Genomic DNA, 15,336 nt, shown 5'->3' with positions numbered 1-15,336 from the left:
CAGGGCAGTTTACAGTATTGTTGCATGCCACCACAATCTCTGTGAGTTGCAAAACTCCAAGGGTTCCAGGGTTGAGTCCAGGAATTAGAAGGGACTCAGGCTTACAGGCTACCCACCCCCCAAACTCACAACAGTATAAATGTTGAATGGAATCCCATGAAAGCTGATACCATGTTAAAACTGCTAATCTCCGAGGTGCTATAAGGCTGTGTTCTTTCTGAAGTACTACTTTGCCTGTGTATCTACAACCAGCCTCAGGAAAAGTGGTTACTTAAACTGCTGGAGAGAGAGTCTTGAAATGGCCAGTGTTCAAGTTAGATTTTTCTTTCACCAAAAAGTACCATCTGATTAATGAGATTATGTATTCAACTAAGTAATAAATTAGAGTCTCAAAACTATATTACAGCAGGCATATTTTGAATTTTATTTGTGGATGAAATAGCATAATGCATAAGAGAGCCTCTCTGAAACACCAAATACCTGATTTAATCTCACCTCTGCCATGAATTTACTAGGTGGGCTTGGTCCTTCACCCCACCTGCAGTATGGAGATAATACTGACCTACCTTACAAGGTTGTTGTAAGGATTCCAACACAATAGTGCATGGGAAGTGCTAAGTATTAATGTTATTAGGCACAATGAGTAGGCTGAAATGATGAGGGCAACATTATCTCTGTTCAAATACCATGTGAAAATCAAGATCTGGGATTGTCCTGATTGGATAGAGGGACTATGTCCATCCAATTGAGAAGATACAATTAAAGCAGAGTTTGCACAAATATTTGCAGGGCATTTGATACCCTACCTGGTGTATGAGATTATACCTGCTGCAAAGAACAGTAACATGAAACATTATTCAAGGACTCCTAACGTGGCAATTATCCTCTTTGTAATTAAACCAAATTCAGCTTTCACTCTTACACCCTAGGCCAGAGTCAGCAAAATTCAAAATTTCCCTCTTATTTTTTGATAATCCCTAATAAAGGAGTATGGAGTGTTGGCTTTTATTCAGGATGTCCTTGGGGCAGCACTTGGAGACGTCAGCACACATGGCTAGCAGATGAGCAAAGTATAAAGGAGCCTGATACACTGGTGGTTCAAATTCATCACTTCTGCTTGCATTAGATGAGCAGGTGTTGGGCATGATAAGTTGGAATATATTGAGATAATGTTCTCATGACCATAATTCTGAAAAAAGTATCACCATATATTTTATACATGCCAGAATCCTAATCAATATAACAGACTGGCAATACAAATATATTTTCTGCTGGGATCAAAGGGTAGTCAGTGGTTCAAGAACACTTTTATTCATTTCATTTTCTTTAAATTATATCCACATTTCCTTCAAGCTCAGAGTGGTGTACATGGTTCTTTCCCCTGCTAACTGGATCCTCACAACTACTTTTTAAGGTAGATTTGGCTGAGAGATGAAATCACCCAGGGAGCTTCATAGCTGAGTGGGGATTTGAACCTGAATCTTCCCAGTTCAGACAAGTACTTTACACTATACTAGAAAGTAACACTACACTTAGTTATAAAAATCTCAGGTTATTGGCAGAAAGACAAGACAGGCTTTCCCAGGATAGCACCTAAGTAAAATAGACCTACATGTTACACCAGGTGAGTGGTATATACAGGGCAAAAAATTAGCTGGACTTACCATGCATAGGTACACAAATGCACAAAAGCTGCCTTTGGAAAGACAGTTGCTTGGCAAAGGCCATGTTTATCATTGGCCATTGTTTCAGGGCACTGGTTTAGCCTGGAGAGCATGTGTTCTCTAAATTAGTGGCTTGGGGTTTATTAACATCCCATTTCCAACTCTTTAATACAGACTATTCTAAAGATCATTTATCACTCCCCACTCCCTTTAGGTCCTAAGCATCCCCAGCAAGCAGCTGGGTCACCTGGGGGCGGGGCGGGATGTTCTATCCCAGAAGAGAGTGAGATTGCAGGTTTAACAGGTAGGGGCTCATATGTGAATCACTAGCTTGGGACTGGAACATCATTGGGAAGGGTATTTTCAAAGCTGTGCTTAATTAGGTGGAAGGAGTGTTTGCATGGCCACTAATAGTGGATCAGAGGGACAGCGAGCTATGACTGACTGCTATACAAAGGCAGCCAATTACTTGCATGTCTGCATTATGTATTAACCCATCTGGGCCTGAGATATTGGCTTTGAAAGGAAGACAAAGGAGAGGGTGTGTCAATGATCACACACCAAATTATAGTGTCTGTGCCCTATTGTCCAAAAATAAGCAATTCATAGTCAGGGCAGCTGGAATTGTAAACACCCAGGGACACTGAACTCACTCTCTAGCTTCCCACCCTGGCAGGAAGATACTTCTCTTCCTGGAGTCTGTTTGTGGTTAAGTATCTCTCTGTTTGTTTAAGAAATTTGTCCACCGAAGTGAACAGCATGACCCTTTCCCCAGGTGCTTTCTCAGCAAGTCTGGAAAGAAGGACAGCTTAGGGAAATGGGGAAACACACAATTAAATTAGTCCTACAAATATTACCCAGTTATACATGGAAACTTAAGCTTGTTATTCCCATGCATTAGAATGTCGTGGTAGAATCTAGAGGGGAATTTTTATAAAAAACTATTCTTTTGCGTTAAATTAAAAATCTCCCTGCAACTAGAAAATTGGGGTGGGGAGTTGTCTTATCCACTTCACTTTTTGATGTCCCAGCATTCTACTTGCATTGATGTGAGTTTGGCATTTAAAAAAAAAATATGCAAGAGAGTATTCAAAAGAGGTAATTTCCTATCTGCACTCCAGTCTGAAGTGATAAGAGTTCATTCCAACTTAGGATTCTACCATGTTATTGTGTTTATGTCTTATTTTTTTTCAAGGATGGTTTGCTCCAACAGGACAACTGCTCCCTTCCAAATAAAATTTTGCAATAAGGGCTGCACATTGTAATGCCTCAAGAAAACATCACAAACCAGTTGAAGACCTCACTGAACTCCATCAGCAGAGGTACTCCTATCTTCACCTGACATTCTTTTTTTAAAAAAATATTTTTTATTAACATGTAAAACATATAAGACATACATACATTATTCATTACAATACTATTCAATACATCATTATATAATCAAATAAAATACCATACCTTACCCTCTTAACAAAAGACATTACCATATAACTATACCATACATACCTATAAACTTACCCTACACCCACACCCACGTAGTGACTTGACTTCCAACCATTCTCTTAGCACCATTTTACTTTTTCATTTAACTTAAACACATTTCCTTATTTCTCCTTCTCTACTCTAGTTTCATTCTATTCTTTTCTGAATTCTGACATTCAGTGAAGATCTTAGATATAACCAGACTGGATAAGTCCAATGCTTTATATACAGGGCTACCTTTGAAGAGTCTTTGGATGCTTCCGTCAGTCCAGGGGGCAATGAGGATGTTAGCGGGTGTTCAAGCATGGGATCATATCACACCTATCCTGCAACTACTTGCCAATTTGTTTCTGGCCACAAGTGCTGGTGATTACCTATAAAGCTCTAAATGGCTTGGGTCCAGGAAAATTCAGGGGCCAATTCATCTTAAATAACCTGTCTCCTCCCTAATCTCCATTGGAGAGGCCCTTTTTTGTATCCTGCCTGACCTGGAGGAATGCTTGTCTGGGACAAGAAATAGGACCTTCTTGGTAGCTGCACCCAATGGACACCATATTCCATAGGGTTTGCTTGGCACCCTCCCTTGCCATTTTCTGCCTATTATTGAAAGCTTTTCTGTTCTGGTAAGCTTTTGTATTGCTAGGCAGATGGTGTTTTGTATAGTCTTTTATTGGCTGAGCTTGTTTACATTTTTATATTACTTTGTTTTAAATTGTTTGATTACAGGATACAGTAGTTGTATTATAATCATTGTATAAGATAGTCTGAGCAACTGAATGCATTGGATGGATAGGAGATGAATCTTCAGAGTGAATAAATAAAATGAATCTTTAAACCCCATGACATACAATCCTCCTTGCTGATGATCACTAGCACTTTAGCAAAATGTATAGTGCCTGCTAACATACACTAGGTTGATTACTTTTATTAGACTAAAACTTTTATTAGAATTTGACAGTTGTAAGCTGATGAGACAGCTATAACTCTCCACTTTTTTGTTTTTAGATAAATCAATCCTTAGTTGACTAACATCCAGTAAATGCCTTGTTAAATATAAATTAGTTCTTCATTTGTAGCACTTTATTAAGACTGAGAGTGCAAGCTCTCCATATTTTAGAAAGTTTTGGGACAAAACCTTAATTAAGATTACTTGTCCTTGTTCACAGCAGACGCTGGAGCGCTGATGCGCTTGTTTGTTTATGCCATTGATCACATCCATGTCTGGAACTTGAGGGAACTGGGGAGGTGGCATCTGCTGCAATCGTTTCCCTTTGGAGAATAATTTTATGGCTCTTGTAACTTGGGAGGGAAATAACAGCAGTGACCCACACTCCAACGAGACAGGGTAATGTGGGGGCATCCAGGAGTCAGAACACAGGGGGAGAGGGCTCTAGTTGCATAATGAGGCAGATGATGTTTCAAAGGACACGACCCATTCTATGGTTTCAATAGCAGCTAAAGAGAGAGAGGGCTATCTTCCTTAGATTCAATATCTAACACAGAGGGGTCAATTCCATCTTACCCTGTACTTTATACATTCATGTAATTTCACATGCTGAGCTGGTAGTAAGTAAGAACATAAAAGAGCCCTTCTGGATCAGACCAAAGGAATATCTAGTCCAGCATCCTGTTTTCCACAGTGGCCAAACATATGCTCTTGAGATACACATAAGAAGGCAACAGTCCTCTTATGCTGTTCTCCCACCCCAACTGGTATGTAGTGGTTTATCGCCTCTGAACATAGAGGTGTGATTTAGTCAGTCATGACAAATATTGCACAACCATGAATCTGATTAATCCCCTCTATTTATTCAGTGCATTGATATCCTGCTTTTCTTCTATCATGGAAGTTATAGGCAACATATAGGATTTTATAGCTGGTTTTCCACCCAGGCACTGACCAGAAATTTTAGCTGCCTTGGGCAAGGGAGCTGTATCATATGCAAAACAGGCAGCACCATAAAGTTAGAGGCCTTCTAAGTAAAAAGCCACTACCACATTCTGTGGCAACAACTTCCATAAATTAGTTAAGTGTTGTGTGAATGTTATTGTGTCAATCTTTAATCTACTACCAATTTTGCTTTGGATGACCCACAATTATGGTATTATGAGAAAGGAGGAAAACCTCACTAGCCACATTCTCTAGCCATACCATGCATAATTTTTTAAGCCTCTATTATGTCCCAGCTTAAGGGACGTGGGTGGCGCTGTGGGTTAAACCACAGAGCCTAGGGCTTGCCGATCAGAAGGTCGGCAGTTCGAATCCCCATGACAGGGTGAGCTCCCGTTGCTCGGTCCTTGCTCCTGCCAACCTAGCAGTTCGAAAGCACGTCAAAGTGCAAGTAGATAAATAGGTACCGCTCCGGCGGGAAGGTAAACGGCATTTCCGTGCACTGCTCTGGTTCGCCAGAAGTAGCTTAGTCATGCTGGCCACATGACCCGGAAACTGTACGTCGGCTCCCTTGGCCAATAAAGCGAGATGAGCGCCGCAACCCCAGAGTCGGTCACGACTGGACCTAATGGTCAGGGGTCCCTTTACCTTTACGTCCCAGCTTAGTTGTTTGAATTAATAATAATAATAATAATAATAATAATACCATATTTTTCACTCTATAGGACGCACATTTCCCCCTCCAAAAATTAAGGGGAATGTGGGTGCGTTCTATGGAGCGAATGCAGGCTCCTTGGCTTCAGCGATAGCAACGCGAAGCTCCCTCCATGCTCCGGAGGCTACGCGTTGCTTTCGCTGATGCCGGAGAGCGAGAGGGGTCGGTGCGCACCAACCCCTCTCGCTCTCCAGGCTTCAGGGATAGCCGCCTGAAGCCTTTGGAGCACAGCGGAAACTCACGCTGCGCTCTGAAGGCTTCAGGTTCCTTTTGCTGAAGCCGGGAGAGCAAGACTCTCCTGGCTTCAGCAGAGAGGGAGAGCTGTGCAGCGCCCCTTCAGCGAAGCAGGAGGAGAAATGGAAGGGGCTCCATTTCTCCTGCCGCTTCGCTGAAGGGGCGCTGAGCAGAGAGGGGGAGAATTTTTTTTCTTGTTCTCCCCCTCTAAAACAAGGTGCGTCCTATGGTCGGGTGCGTCCTATAGAGCGAAAAATACGGTAATTAAAGAAACTCTCTGCAGCACAGTGGCTCAGGGATCAAAGGTGCCAGACTTCACCAACCCAGGCCCAGGAGTTCCAGTCTCTGGAAGAGTTCGAACTCCTCTCCTGGCAGCTTTCTTAGCTGAAGTTTGTCCATTCAGAACAGAGATGAGAACCTATGGCACTCTAGATGCTGTTGGCTTCCCATCATCACTAGCTGTATTGGCTTGGACAGGAGTCAGGCAGTAGGGCAGGTTCCCTACCTCTGGTTTGGGGACATAATTCTTACTTAAGGGGAGGAACTATAGCTCAGTGCAAGGGCACACACTTTGCATACAAGCCTCAGGTTCAATCTCCCTGGCATCTCCAGTTAATGCATCAGGTGGTAGAGAGCTGCAACCAGTGAAAGTACAATATTTAGCTAGATGGACAAATAGTCTGACTTGGTATAAAGCAACTTGCTATGTTTCCAAGAAGCCTTCTTTCTTGAAGTAATAATTTAATTTAAATTATACACTCCTTTGGGTAGGGGTGCATTGTTTGGTTTGACACTCTGAAGAGCACCATATCAAACCTGCATATTCTTTTCTCAACATACACTTCCAACCCACAACTACATAAACAAATCACATTGCCTAAGTGGCTAGTGCCAGATTTGACCATCAGTTGTTGGGCAATGCTGTCAAAGCAATGTTAAAGCTATTGATACTCAAGGATTATCAATGGGTAAGTGGTTTAGAGCTGGATGTATCATAGAGCAGGGATTGGGGATTGGTCCAAATGTCTGTAGTGTGGACATACAAACTGTTCTTTAAGGAGTACACACAAAGTTGAGAAGAACCAACTTTAGCACATGTATAACACACATTATATGGATCCTCCTTATATTGGCTCCTCACAGAAACATGGAAAGCTGCCCAGAACCTTGGTCCATCTAGCTTAGTATCATATGTAATGACTGGCAGCAGCTCTCCAGGATTTCAGGAAAGGTGTCTCCCAGCTGTACCAGGCTACTAGGGATTGAACTTGGGAGATTCTGAATGCAAAGCAGATGCTCTACCACCAAGTTATGACCCTTTCTCAGATATTAGAAGATATCCCAAGAAGAAGGGAGTAGAAAGGACAGCATCCAAGTAACTGCCATTTCATACTTATCAACACAACACACTACAAGTAGAACAGCACCTGACTCCTCTCTGCTTTAGCTCTATGCATGTCTACAGAGGTACAAGTTCCAGGTCAGTGGGCATTGGATGGACGCCTAAGGTTTCAATCATATACACACTTACCTAGGAATAAATCCCACTGATTTCAATGGCATTCTTTTGAGCAAACAGTATCATAAAAGAGAATTCTGCTGTCACAGGGAACAGTAGACAGCAGGCAGCTGCCAAGCAGGATGTCTAAAAGAGTCAACTGTCTGGAGGACATGCAACTATGGGAACTGTGCTTAGGAGCTGTGAGGCTAACAATACGAACTTTCTTTAATCCATTACAAGATGGAAATGGATAGTAGAAAGATGTTGGGAAGGAATGGGCTATAGCAAAACCATAACCTACAGTGAAAACTAAAGTATTGTGAATAATGAGGCGAGGGGTGTAAGAAGTAAGCTTTTAAAATTATCTATTGAATTGCTGGAGGATTTGATGGTCAAAACAGCAGGATATAAATCTAATAAACTGATTTTTTAAATGGAAGGTAAGTTAAAGGACAGGGCAGGGATTAGCTTCAGCTGTCACTGGCAATGTTCTGTAGAACAGGGGAAGAGAATCTGTGGCCTTCCACATGTTACTGGACTACAGCTTCCATCATTCCTAACCACTGGTCATGCGCATTGGTGGGGTTGATAAGTGTTGGAATCCCACAGCATCCCCATCCACGCTGTAGAGAAATTAAGAGCCAGGGGTTTCATTTAATCACACACACCCCTTTGCTTTATTCAAGAAAGAATAAGTCCTAGGAATGCAGTTTCTCACATTTGGTTTGGCATTGTTGTAGAATCGATCTGCTGTGATGGAGAAGGTGGCTTCTTACAAGGAAGAACAAAACTTAATGGAGGGAATAAAAAGTTATCACCATTGATTATCCTTAACAAAATATCAATAGAATGGCACATGACATTCAGATAGGTTAATAATGCCTCCGAGTTAGCTTTCTGGCTGTCTGTCAAAAAAGAATGCACTGGAAGCCCAGCTATTCAGGCCATACCTGAAAAAGGTTAACTTTGGGATGCATGTGTTGATCCTATTCAGCATGCGTATGCACTCCTGTACAGCAGAAGGCTGCTTAACATTTTTATTGTTTTTCTTTAAACCCTCTTTATTATTACTTCCCGCCCCCAACTTGCTACAGACATCAGGCAGTTTTTTATCCCCTTTCATCAACTCCTAATCTCGTTCTGGCACGTGCCAAGCATAGGGAAGCATGGGAAGATAATAAAAACCCATTATAGCTTTGCTTTCCCAAGCTTGAATGAAATGCAGTTTAATTGGCACCTTATTCTGTCACTGTTAATACAAGTTTATACTTTGGCTTCTCATCAATATACTTTACAATCTGAGGTTAATTATGAATGGGTCACGAAATTACAGTAAACACTAGTCAGGGAATATCTAATTACTTGTCTGCTTAGCTTTTTGTTAATTGTTAATTATCCTTATTTAATTTGAATTTCGAGTTAGTATTCTACATGTGGCAGGGGTTTCAATGCACATGCTCTATGCCCATCAGGAATCAGTCCAGCCCATGCTGATAGCTACAAAGAGGCTGTGTGGGACCCATCAGATGTCTGCAGATGATCTTTCTGCTTCCAAGGGTGAGAGTCTTCACCAAGCTTCACCCACCAGTAGAAACAAGGAGGTTGCCACTTCCTGCTGTCCTTTGAGAAACAGCTGGATCCCTGCCTCCTGCCAGTTGCATGAAAAACAGTCTTTGAAAAGGGGCTGAGCAGCCATAAAAGGCTCGATTCTTCAGGAGGAGGCTGGATGATTTACTGATTCCAAAAACACAAAGTCATCTCATTTTTCACTCTCATCTAAGATCTCTACCCACTAGCCTTGGTTTCTGACTTTCTGGACAGCAATGTGGATGGCAGTGATGTTTTCACTTTGCAAGTCTTTTTTATATAGAACACATACACACATTAAATTAAATATTGGTCTGCTGTAGGGCTCTCACCCAATTAAAAAAAATCTTAATCAAATTAATTGACCAATTTGCATTAATCTGCATATAGCTAAAGCAATGGGCAGAACCCAACAGTGCATGAGTAAATTTCCACTTATGTAACAGGACTTCATCTTCCTCTTTTCTTATCTGCGTACCGTCAAAATCTGCTCTGGAGGATTTCCCAACACTCAAGAGCAGGTTTTGAAGGAACACAGGGGTGCAGAAGAGAGGAGAGGAAGGGAAAGTCTTTTCCACCTGCAGACAGATTGCATTGGATACAAACCAGTTCTTTTCAGGAAAAAAAGCATACCTACTTTGTATTTATGTGGTGCAGGCATGTATTACAGCAAGTAATGGTAACATATTAGGAAAAGTCACTCCTCCTGTGTGAAAAGAAGAAAGTTCCTCTTCTCTTAGGCAGTCTGTTCAGGAGTTGATGGCATCTAGCTCCTGGCATGATGCCATATAAGCCTAAAAGACGAGGAGCAAATCTCATGTCCAAGCAAGAACACAAACTATTCTATATCCTTATAGGAAAAGAATCAAAAGATTTCAACAGCTATTTGTAGAATGTGGCAACGTAGATATAACCAAAGGCTGCAGACTTTCATCACATCCACATTTCCACCTGTCTTGTGCACAGAAAGCACGGGTCCAAAGTGGTTTCCCACTTGTCCTGCACATGTCCAAGCAGTGTTCTGTTTGTTCCACTGCTTTGCCAGGGAAAATCTGCTCTTTAGCGGTGAATTGGAGCAAATGCCAATCCACAGAAAACCCAATTACTGATTGCTCTGATTCAGCACTAAAGAGCGCATTCTCCCAGGGGAAAGTTGGAAGTCTGGATGAGCCCTCTGAGCTGAAACTTGCACTATACTCCCACAAAAAAAGGGAGGAAGCAATGACGCACAAACTTCCTTACAATATTTAAAAAGATGTAAGAAAGGCTTCAAATAGATGTAGCATGTTAATATGCAATATAAAATATGTCTAGGTTTCCCAAGTCAACTTTGTCCTGAGCTGCAGAGATTCAGTTAACTACTAGCAAAAGGTTGCCTACCTCTGACTATACTGTCCCTGATGCAAAAAAAAATATGAAATAACTAATGGGATTTCAAAACACTCCTTCAAAAATACATGCTAAATAAGTTTGATCAGGCATTAAGATAAATAAAGGAATATTAATATTTTTACAACTGATTTAGCTACTTTCCGTATACAGTGAAGTTAACTGATGGCTACACACAATATTCATGGGGAAAGTCTACAATGCAATTCAGAAACAGTATTCATAATTTTGATTGTGTGACACAGACTTTTCTCTACATGAAGCAATTTCTAATTGAAGAGAGTTCAGCAAATCTATATGGTAGGAATAATGTATCCATCCACAAGTCACTATAGGAAGACCAGCAGTCTGATCAAATGTATTGCAAATATTAATTCAATTGTGTGAGATGATCTCATTAATATAAAATGAGCAAGGGCTTGGGGAGTCTCATACTGATATTTCCTGTCCCAACAGAAATTGACCTTAAAACACACACACACACAAAATCATTTTAAAATAAAGTGAAGTTTTGTAATCAGCAACTGATTATCCTCCTCCCTTTTTGTGCAGATGTTGTATTTCCATAAGCCTAACATACAGCAATTGTTGATTAGCATGATTCAGGTCAATCTTATTGCCAGTCAGCAAGGGCTTTGGACGAAGCTGAAGTGTATCCATTTTAATCAGCAATCCTATTTTCCTAACTCCTAGAAGGAATCAAAATAAAGACAAGAATAAAAATGCTCTAATTTTTCATATAGTGCAATAGATTGCCCTGCATCTATGATTGCATTCATAGGAGGTGGGTGCAGCTGCTGGCTGAAGTGGTCTCCCATGGAAAAGATGTTCAGAGAAAATATGCAGCAGCAACAGTCATGGAAGCTGTTCATTTAATGAAAAGAAGAGGGATCAAACTATTTCTAGCATCTATGAATCCTAGAATGGTAGAGTTGGAAGGGACACCGAGAGTCTTCTAGTCCAACCCTGTGAAATGCAGGAATCTCAACTAAATCATACATGACAGAAGGCCATCCAACCTATGCTTAAAATACTTCCAAGGAAGGTGAGTCCATCATCTCCCAAAGGAGTCCGTTTCACTTTCGAATAGTTCTTACTGTCAACTGGTCTGTAGTTACCTGGGTCTTCCTTTCCCCCGCTTTTGAAGATGGTGGCCACAGGGACCTTACTGGTTCTCCAGGAATTCTCAAAGATTATAGACAGAGGCCCAGAAATCACATCTGCAAGCTCCTTTAGCCCTTCAGCTCCCTCCTTGCATTGTTTATTCTGTTATCACCAGGCTGGGCGTCAGTTTCCTTTTGGGTGAAGACAGAGGCAAAGCAGATGTTAGGCAGTTCACCTTCTTCCAGTCACTCAATAGTATTTCTCCATCTTCTCCACACAAGAGTCCTTCTACTTGCTTGCTCTTTCTCTTGCTTCGAACATAGCCAAAGAAACCTTTTTATTGCTTTTAACCTTTCTTGCAAACCTGAGTTCATTTTGAGCTTTGGCCTGCCTGACCTTTCCCCTGCATCTGTTGGCTACTTGTGTATACTCTTCCTTTGTGATTTCTCCTTTCTTCCATTTCTTATACATGCCCTTCTTACATCTCAGCTCATCTGTAAGCTCCTTATGCAGCCACACTAGTTTGTAGTAAGTGCCTCCTACTTTTCCTTCTTGTTGGAATTGTCTTCATTTGTGCCTTCAATGTTTCACCTTTAAGAAACTCCTATCCAGCTTAGACTTGCTTCTCTTTGAGTGTTTCTGACCATGATTTCAGTCAGTAAAAAGTTTCTGAAACCAACCTTCTTAAAGTCCAGAGTGCATGTCTGACTACACTCAGCTTTGCCTTGCCTTTGTAAAAATAAGCCCAAGAGAACATGGTCACTTCTTCCCAAGGTTCTCAGTACTTTCACTTCATTGATCTGTTCCTCCCTGTTGGTGAGGACAAGGTACAAGAGAGATGATCCCCTTGTTGCTTCTTCCACCTTCAGGGAAATGAAACTGACAATGAGGCAATGGAGGAATTTGTTGGACCTTACATTCTTGGCAAAGTGTGAGTTCCAACAGATACTGGGGTAGTTAAAGTCTCCCATGACTATTATATCTCTCCTTTTTAAATGTTTGGTAATCTGCTGTAGGAATGCAGCATCCAAGTCCTTAGTCTGGGCTTGGAGGTCTATAGCAGACACCCACAGTGCCCTCAAGATGTTGTTGGACTAGAACTCTCACCACCCCCAATAATTGGTCATGCTGGTTGGAACTGATGGGCGTTGGTCCAATATCATCTGGAGAGCACTAGATCAGGGGTCGGCAAAATTTTTCAGCAGGGGGCTGGTCCACTGTCCCTTAGACCTTGTGGGGGGCTGGATGGCAGCGGTGGCTATGGAGGGGTGATGAGCGGCACGCGAAAGGGCTCTGGAGAGGGGCTGCTTTAAATGGTGGCCACTTGAGCGATCACGCTGCTGCTGCTGCTGCTGGCACCAATCAAAGCCCAGTCCCCTTCCTCCGCAGGGTGGGGAGAAGCCAGGAGGAGGGAGGGTAGAGGTGCCGCTGTGGTGTGTCTGGGGGGGGGTGTGTGCGTGCAGCCCGAACAATCAGAATCAGATACACGTGGCAATTCCCGGACTGTCTACAGGCCGGATCCAGAAGGCAATTGGGCCGGATCCGGCCCCTGGGCCTTAGTTTGCCGACCTAGATTATGCATGCACTGGATTAACTACCCCGTGACAGGAGCCATAGTCAGGAGTAGTTCAGTAATAAAACACCCAGTGTCAGTGAAGTTTACTCCTTATTCAAAGAAACCAAAATAGTGCAGGCCTAGTGATCACAGCAACTCTTCCCAGTAGGTCTTGCCCCAATGAGGCAATTGCAAGGACTGAAGGCCCCTGCTTTCCCACTGCTCTCTAAGGCTCCTCCTCTGGTTCCTTCCCCAGTAGCCTAAGGCTCCATTGTCTTGTATCTCTTTGCTCTGGCCTCTTCATTTCTCTGCGTATTCTGGGAGACCATGGGGGAGGGAAGCTGGTTGCAACAGGAGGGAGCGACCCCCTGGCTTCTTCAGAAGCCAGTCTCATCTCTGTCTTCTGGCCCTCTATCTCTCCTGCCTCTGATTCTGAACTGCTTTCTGCAACAGACCCTTCCTGATCACTAAACCCTGTTGCTTCTTCAGCTTCCAACACCTTCTCTTCCCAGTATGCCCCCTTTTTCCCCTCTGACTGCTCGTCATTGTCCCACCAGCAGTCCCTCCTCTGCATCCAGCTAATCCAGTGTCATTAATTTTGGAAGCCATAACTCAAATTTTGATGCCAGCCGGTCTTGTCCCATTAACAGCTGAATGACAAGCAGCTGTTTCTAGCATGGAGACAGCAATGGGGGAAACTGCAGCTGTGCAGTTGTCTGATGAACAGCTTTACAAGACACAGAATGATGGGTACTGAGGGACACAAACTAGGAGACCTGGGAGTTGGGCATCAGCTTATTGTCGAGGCCATGTCTAGCAAGTCACAATAACCCTCATCCCCTGCCTCACCCAAATACTTTTATCCTTCAACCTGTAGAACAGACCAGGGCTAGTCAACGTGGTAATCTCCAGATGTTTTGGACTACAATTCCCATCATCCCTGGCTGCTTGACATTCTGGCTGGGGTTGAGAGTTGCTCCACATTGACCACCCATGAAGTAAATTAGTAGTATATAGTCTTCCATAGTCACTCCAACCAGCCTTTCTATCACTTATGATGTTTCAATTTCAACTTCCTGCTACTGTCTTTCAAGATTTGATTTTGATTTTATAATTTCCCTAAACCACTTAGCCCCCTCCCCCCAATGTCAAGTAGTACAGTGGTACCTCTGGTTAAGAACTTAATTCGTTCTGGAGGTCCGTTCTTAACCTGAAACTGTTCTTAACCTGAGGTACCACTTTAGCTAATAGGGCTTCCCGCTGTTGCCGCACCGCCAGAGCACGATTTCTGTTCTCATCCTGAAGCAAAGTTCTTAACCTGAGGTACTATTTCTGGGTTAACAGAGTCTGTAACCTGAAGCGTCTGTAACCTGAGGTACCACTGTATATGAAATTCAGCATAAATATATAGTTTACTTCAATGCTAACATCATGAAGCAGCCTACTCACCACAGGCCACAAACAGTTTTCATGGAAGAGGAGAGAAAGGAACCAGGAGCTATGGTCAAGGAGTCTCTTAAGTACCTCTCTTCTCTTTTCTCCTATTCCTGAATTAATTGTACTGTGATTTTCAAAAGACATGCAATTTACAAATGGTTGTTTATGCCTCTGCCATCTCCTAAGGATTCTGAAATAAGATTAGATGATACATGGAAGAACTAATTCCATCCAAGAACATGAGCTTTGAAACTTCTGATGGTAGTGTGTTAAACTGATGCCACTAGGTTTCGTTGTTGGCTATTTTATTGTCACTTTGCTAATTTCAATGTTTATGAGTTTGTTTTTATGATGTTATAAGCTGCTTCAGATATAACATAGAAAAGCAAGATATAAGTAGTGACATAAATAACGGCAAGTGCCAATGCAAGACAGACAGAATCCTACGTTGTCCAGAGTGCTTTGCATTCAACATGACTGTAAAAGGGTTTGATATATTAACTTACGTTAAAAGCCACAAAATCAGAATGACTGAAAACAAGTCTGAAGCATAAATAAGCATTTCACAGACTGCTATAAGTGGACAGAGCCAATTGAAAATGGATGTGTCAACTGCAGCTGTATAGAATGAGATAGTCAATATGTCCCAGAATGACTTCGAAGTGTGTGTAACTCACTCCTGCGATTTTAAGGGAAATTTTTAGATCAGCTGCATCCTCCTAAACACCCCGTTGTTCAGAAGAATCAGACTATTGCATTAGTAGCAAAGAAACATTC

The 15,336-nt window shown here is 42.2% G+C and overlaps 1 protein-coding gene across 8 annotated transcripts in view; it reads right to left on the bottom strand.

The window, feature by feature from the left end:
* Positions 1-15,336, bottom strand: part of LOC308463861 (uncharacterized protein) — a 74,089-nt gene that overhangs the window by 30,955 nt on the left and 27,798 nt on the right. The window contains exon 5 of one of the 8 annotated variants that reach the window (XM_080982676.1): positions 5,829-11,758. The exons of the other annotated variants lie outside the window; for them this stretch is intronic. Coding sequence (XP_080838802.1) covers positions 11,725-11,758 — 34 coding nt within the window. The 3' untranslated portion in view covers positions 5,829-11,724. Of the gene's footprint in view, positions 1-5,828; positions 11,759-15,336 lie in introns of those variants that run through there. 8 annotated transcript variants of the gene reach the window in all.

The sequence above is a fragment of the Podarcis pityusensis genome (assembly GCF_964106645.2).
Source record: "Podarcis pityusensis genome assembly, chromosome: 15".
NCBI lineage: Eukaryota > Metazoa > Chordata > Lepidosauria > Squamata > Lacertidae > Podarcis > Podarcis pityusensis.
Note: the sequence above shows the minus strand (reverse complement) of the source record. Positions and strands in the feature narration are given on the sequence as shown.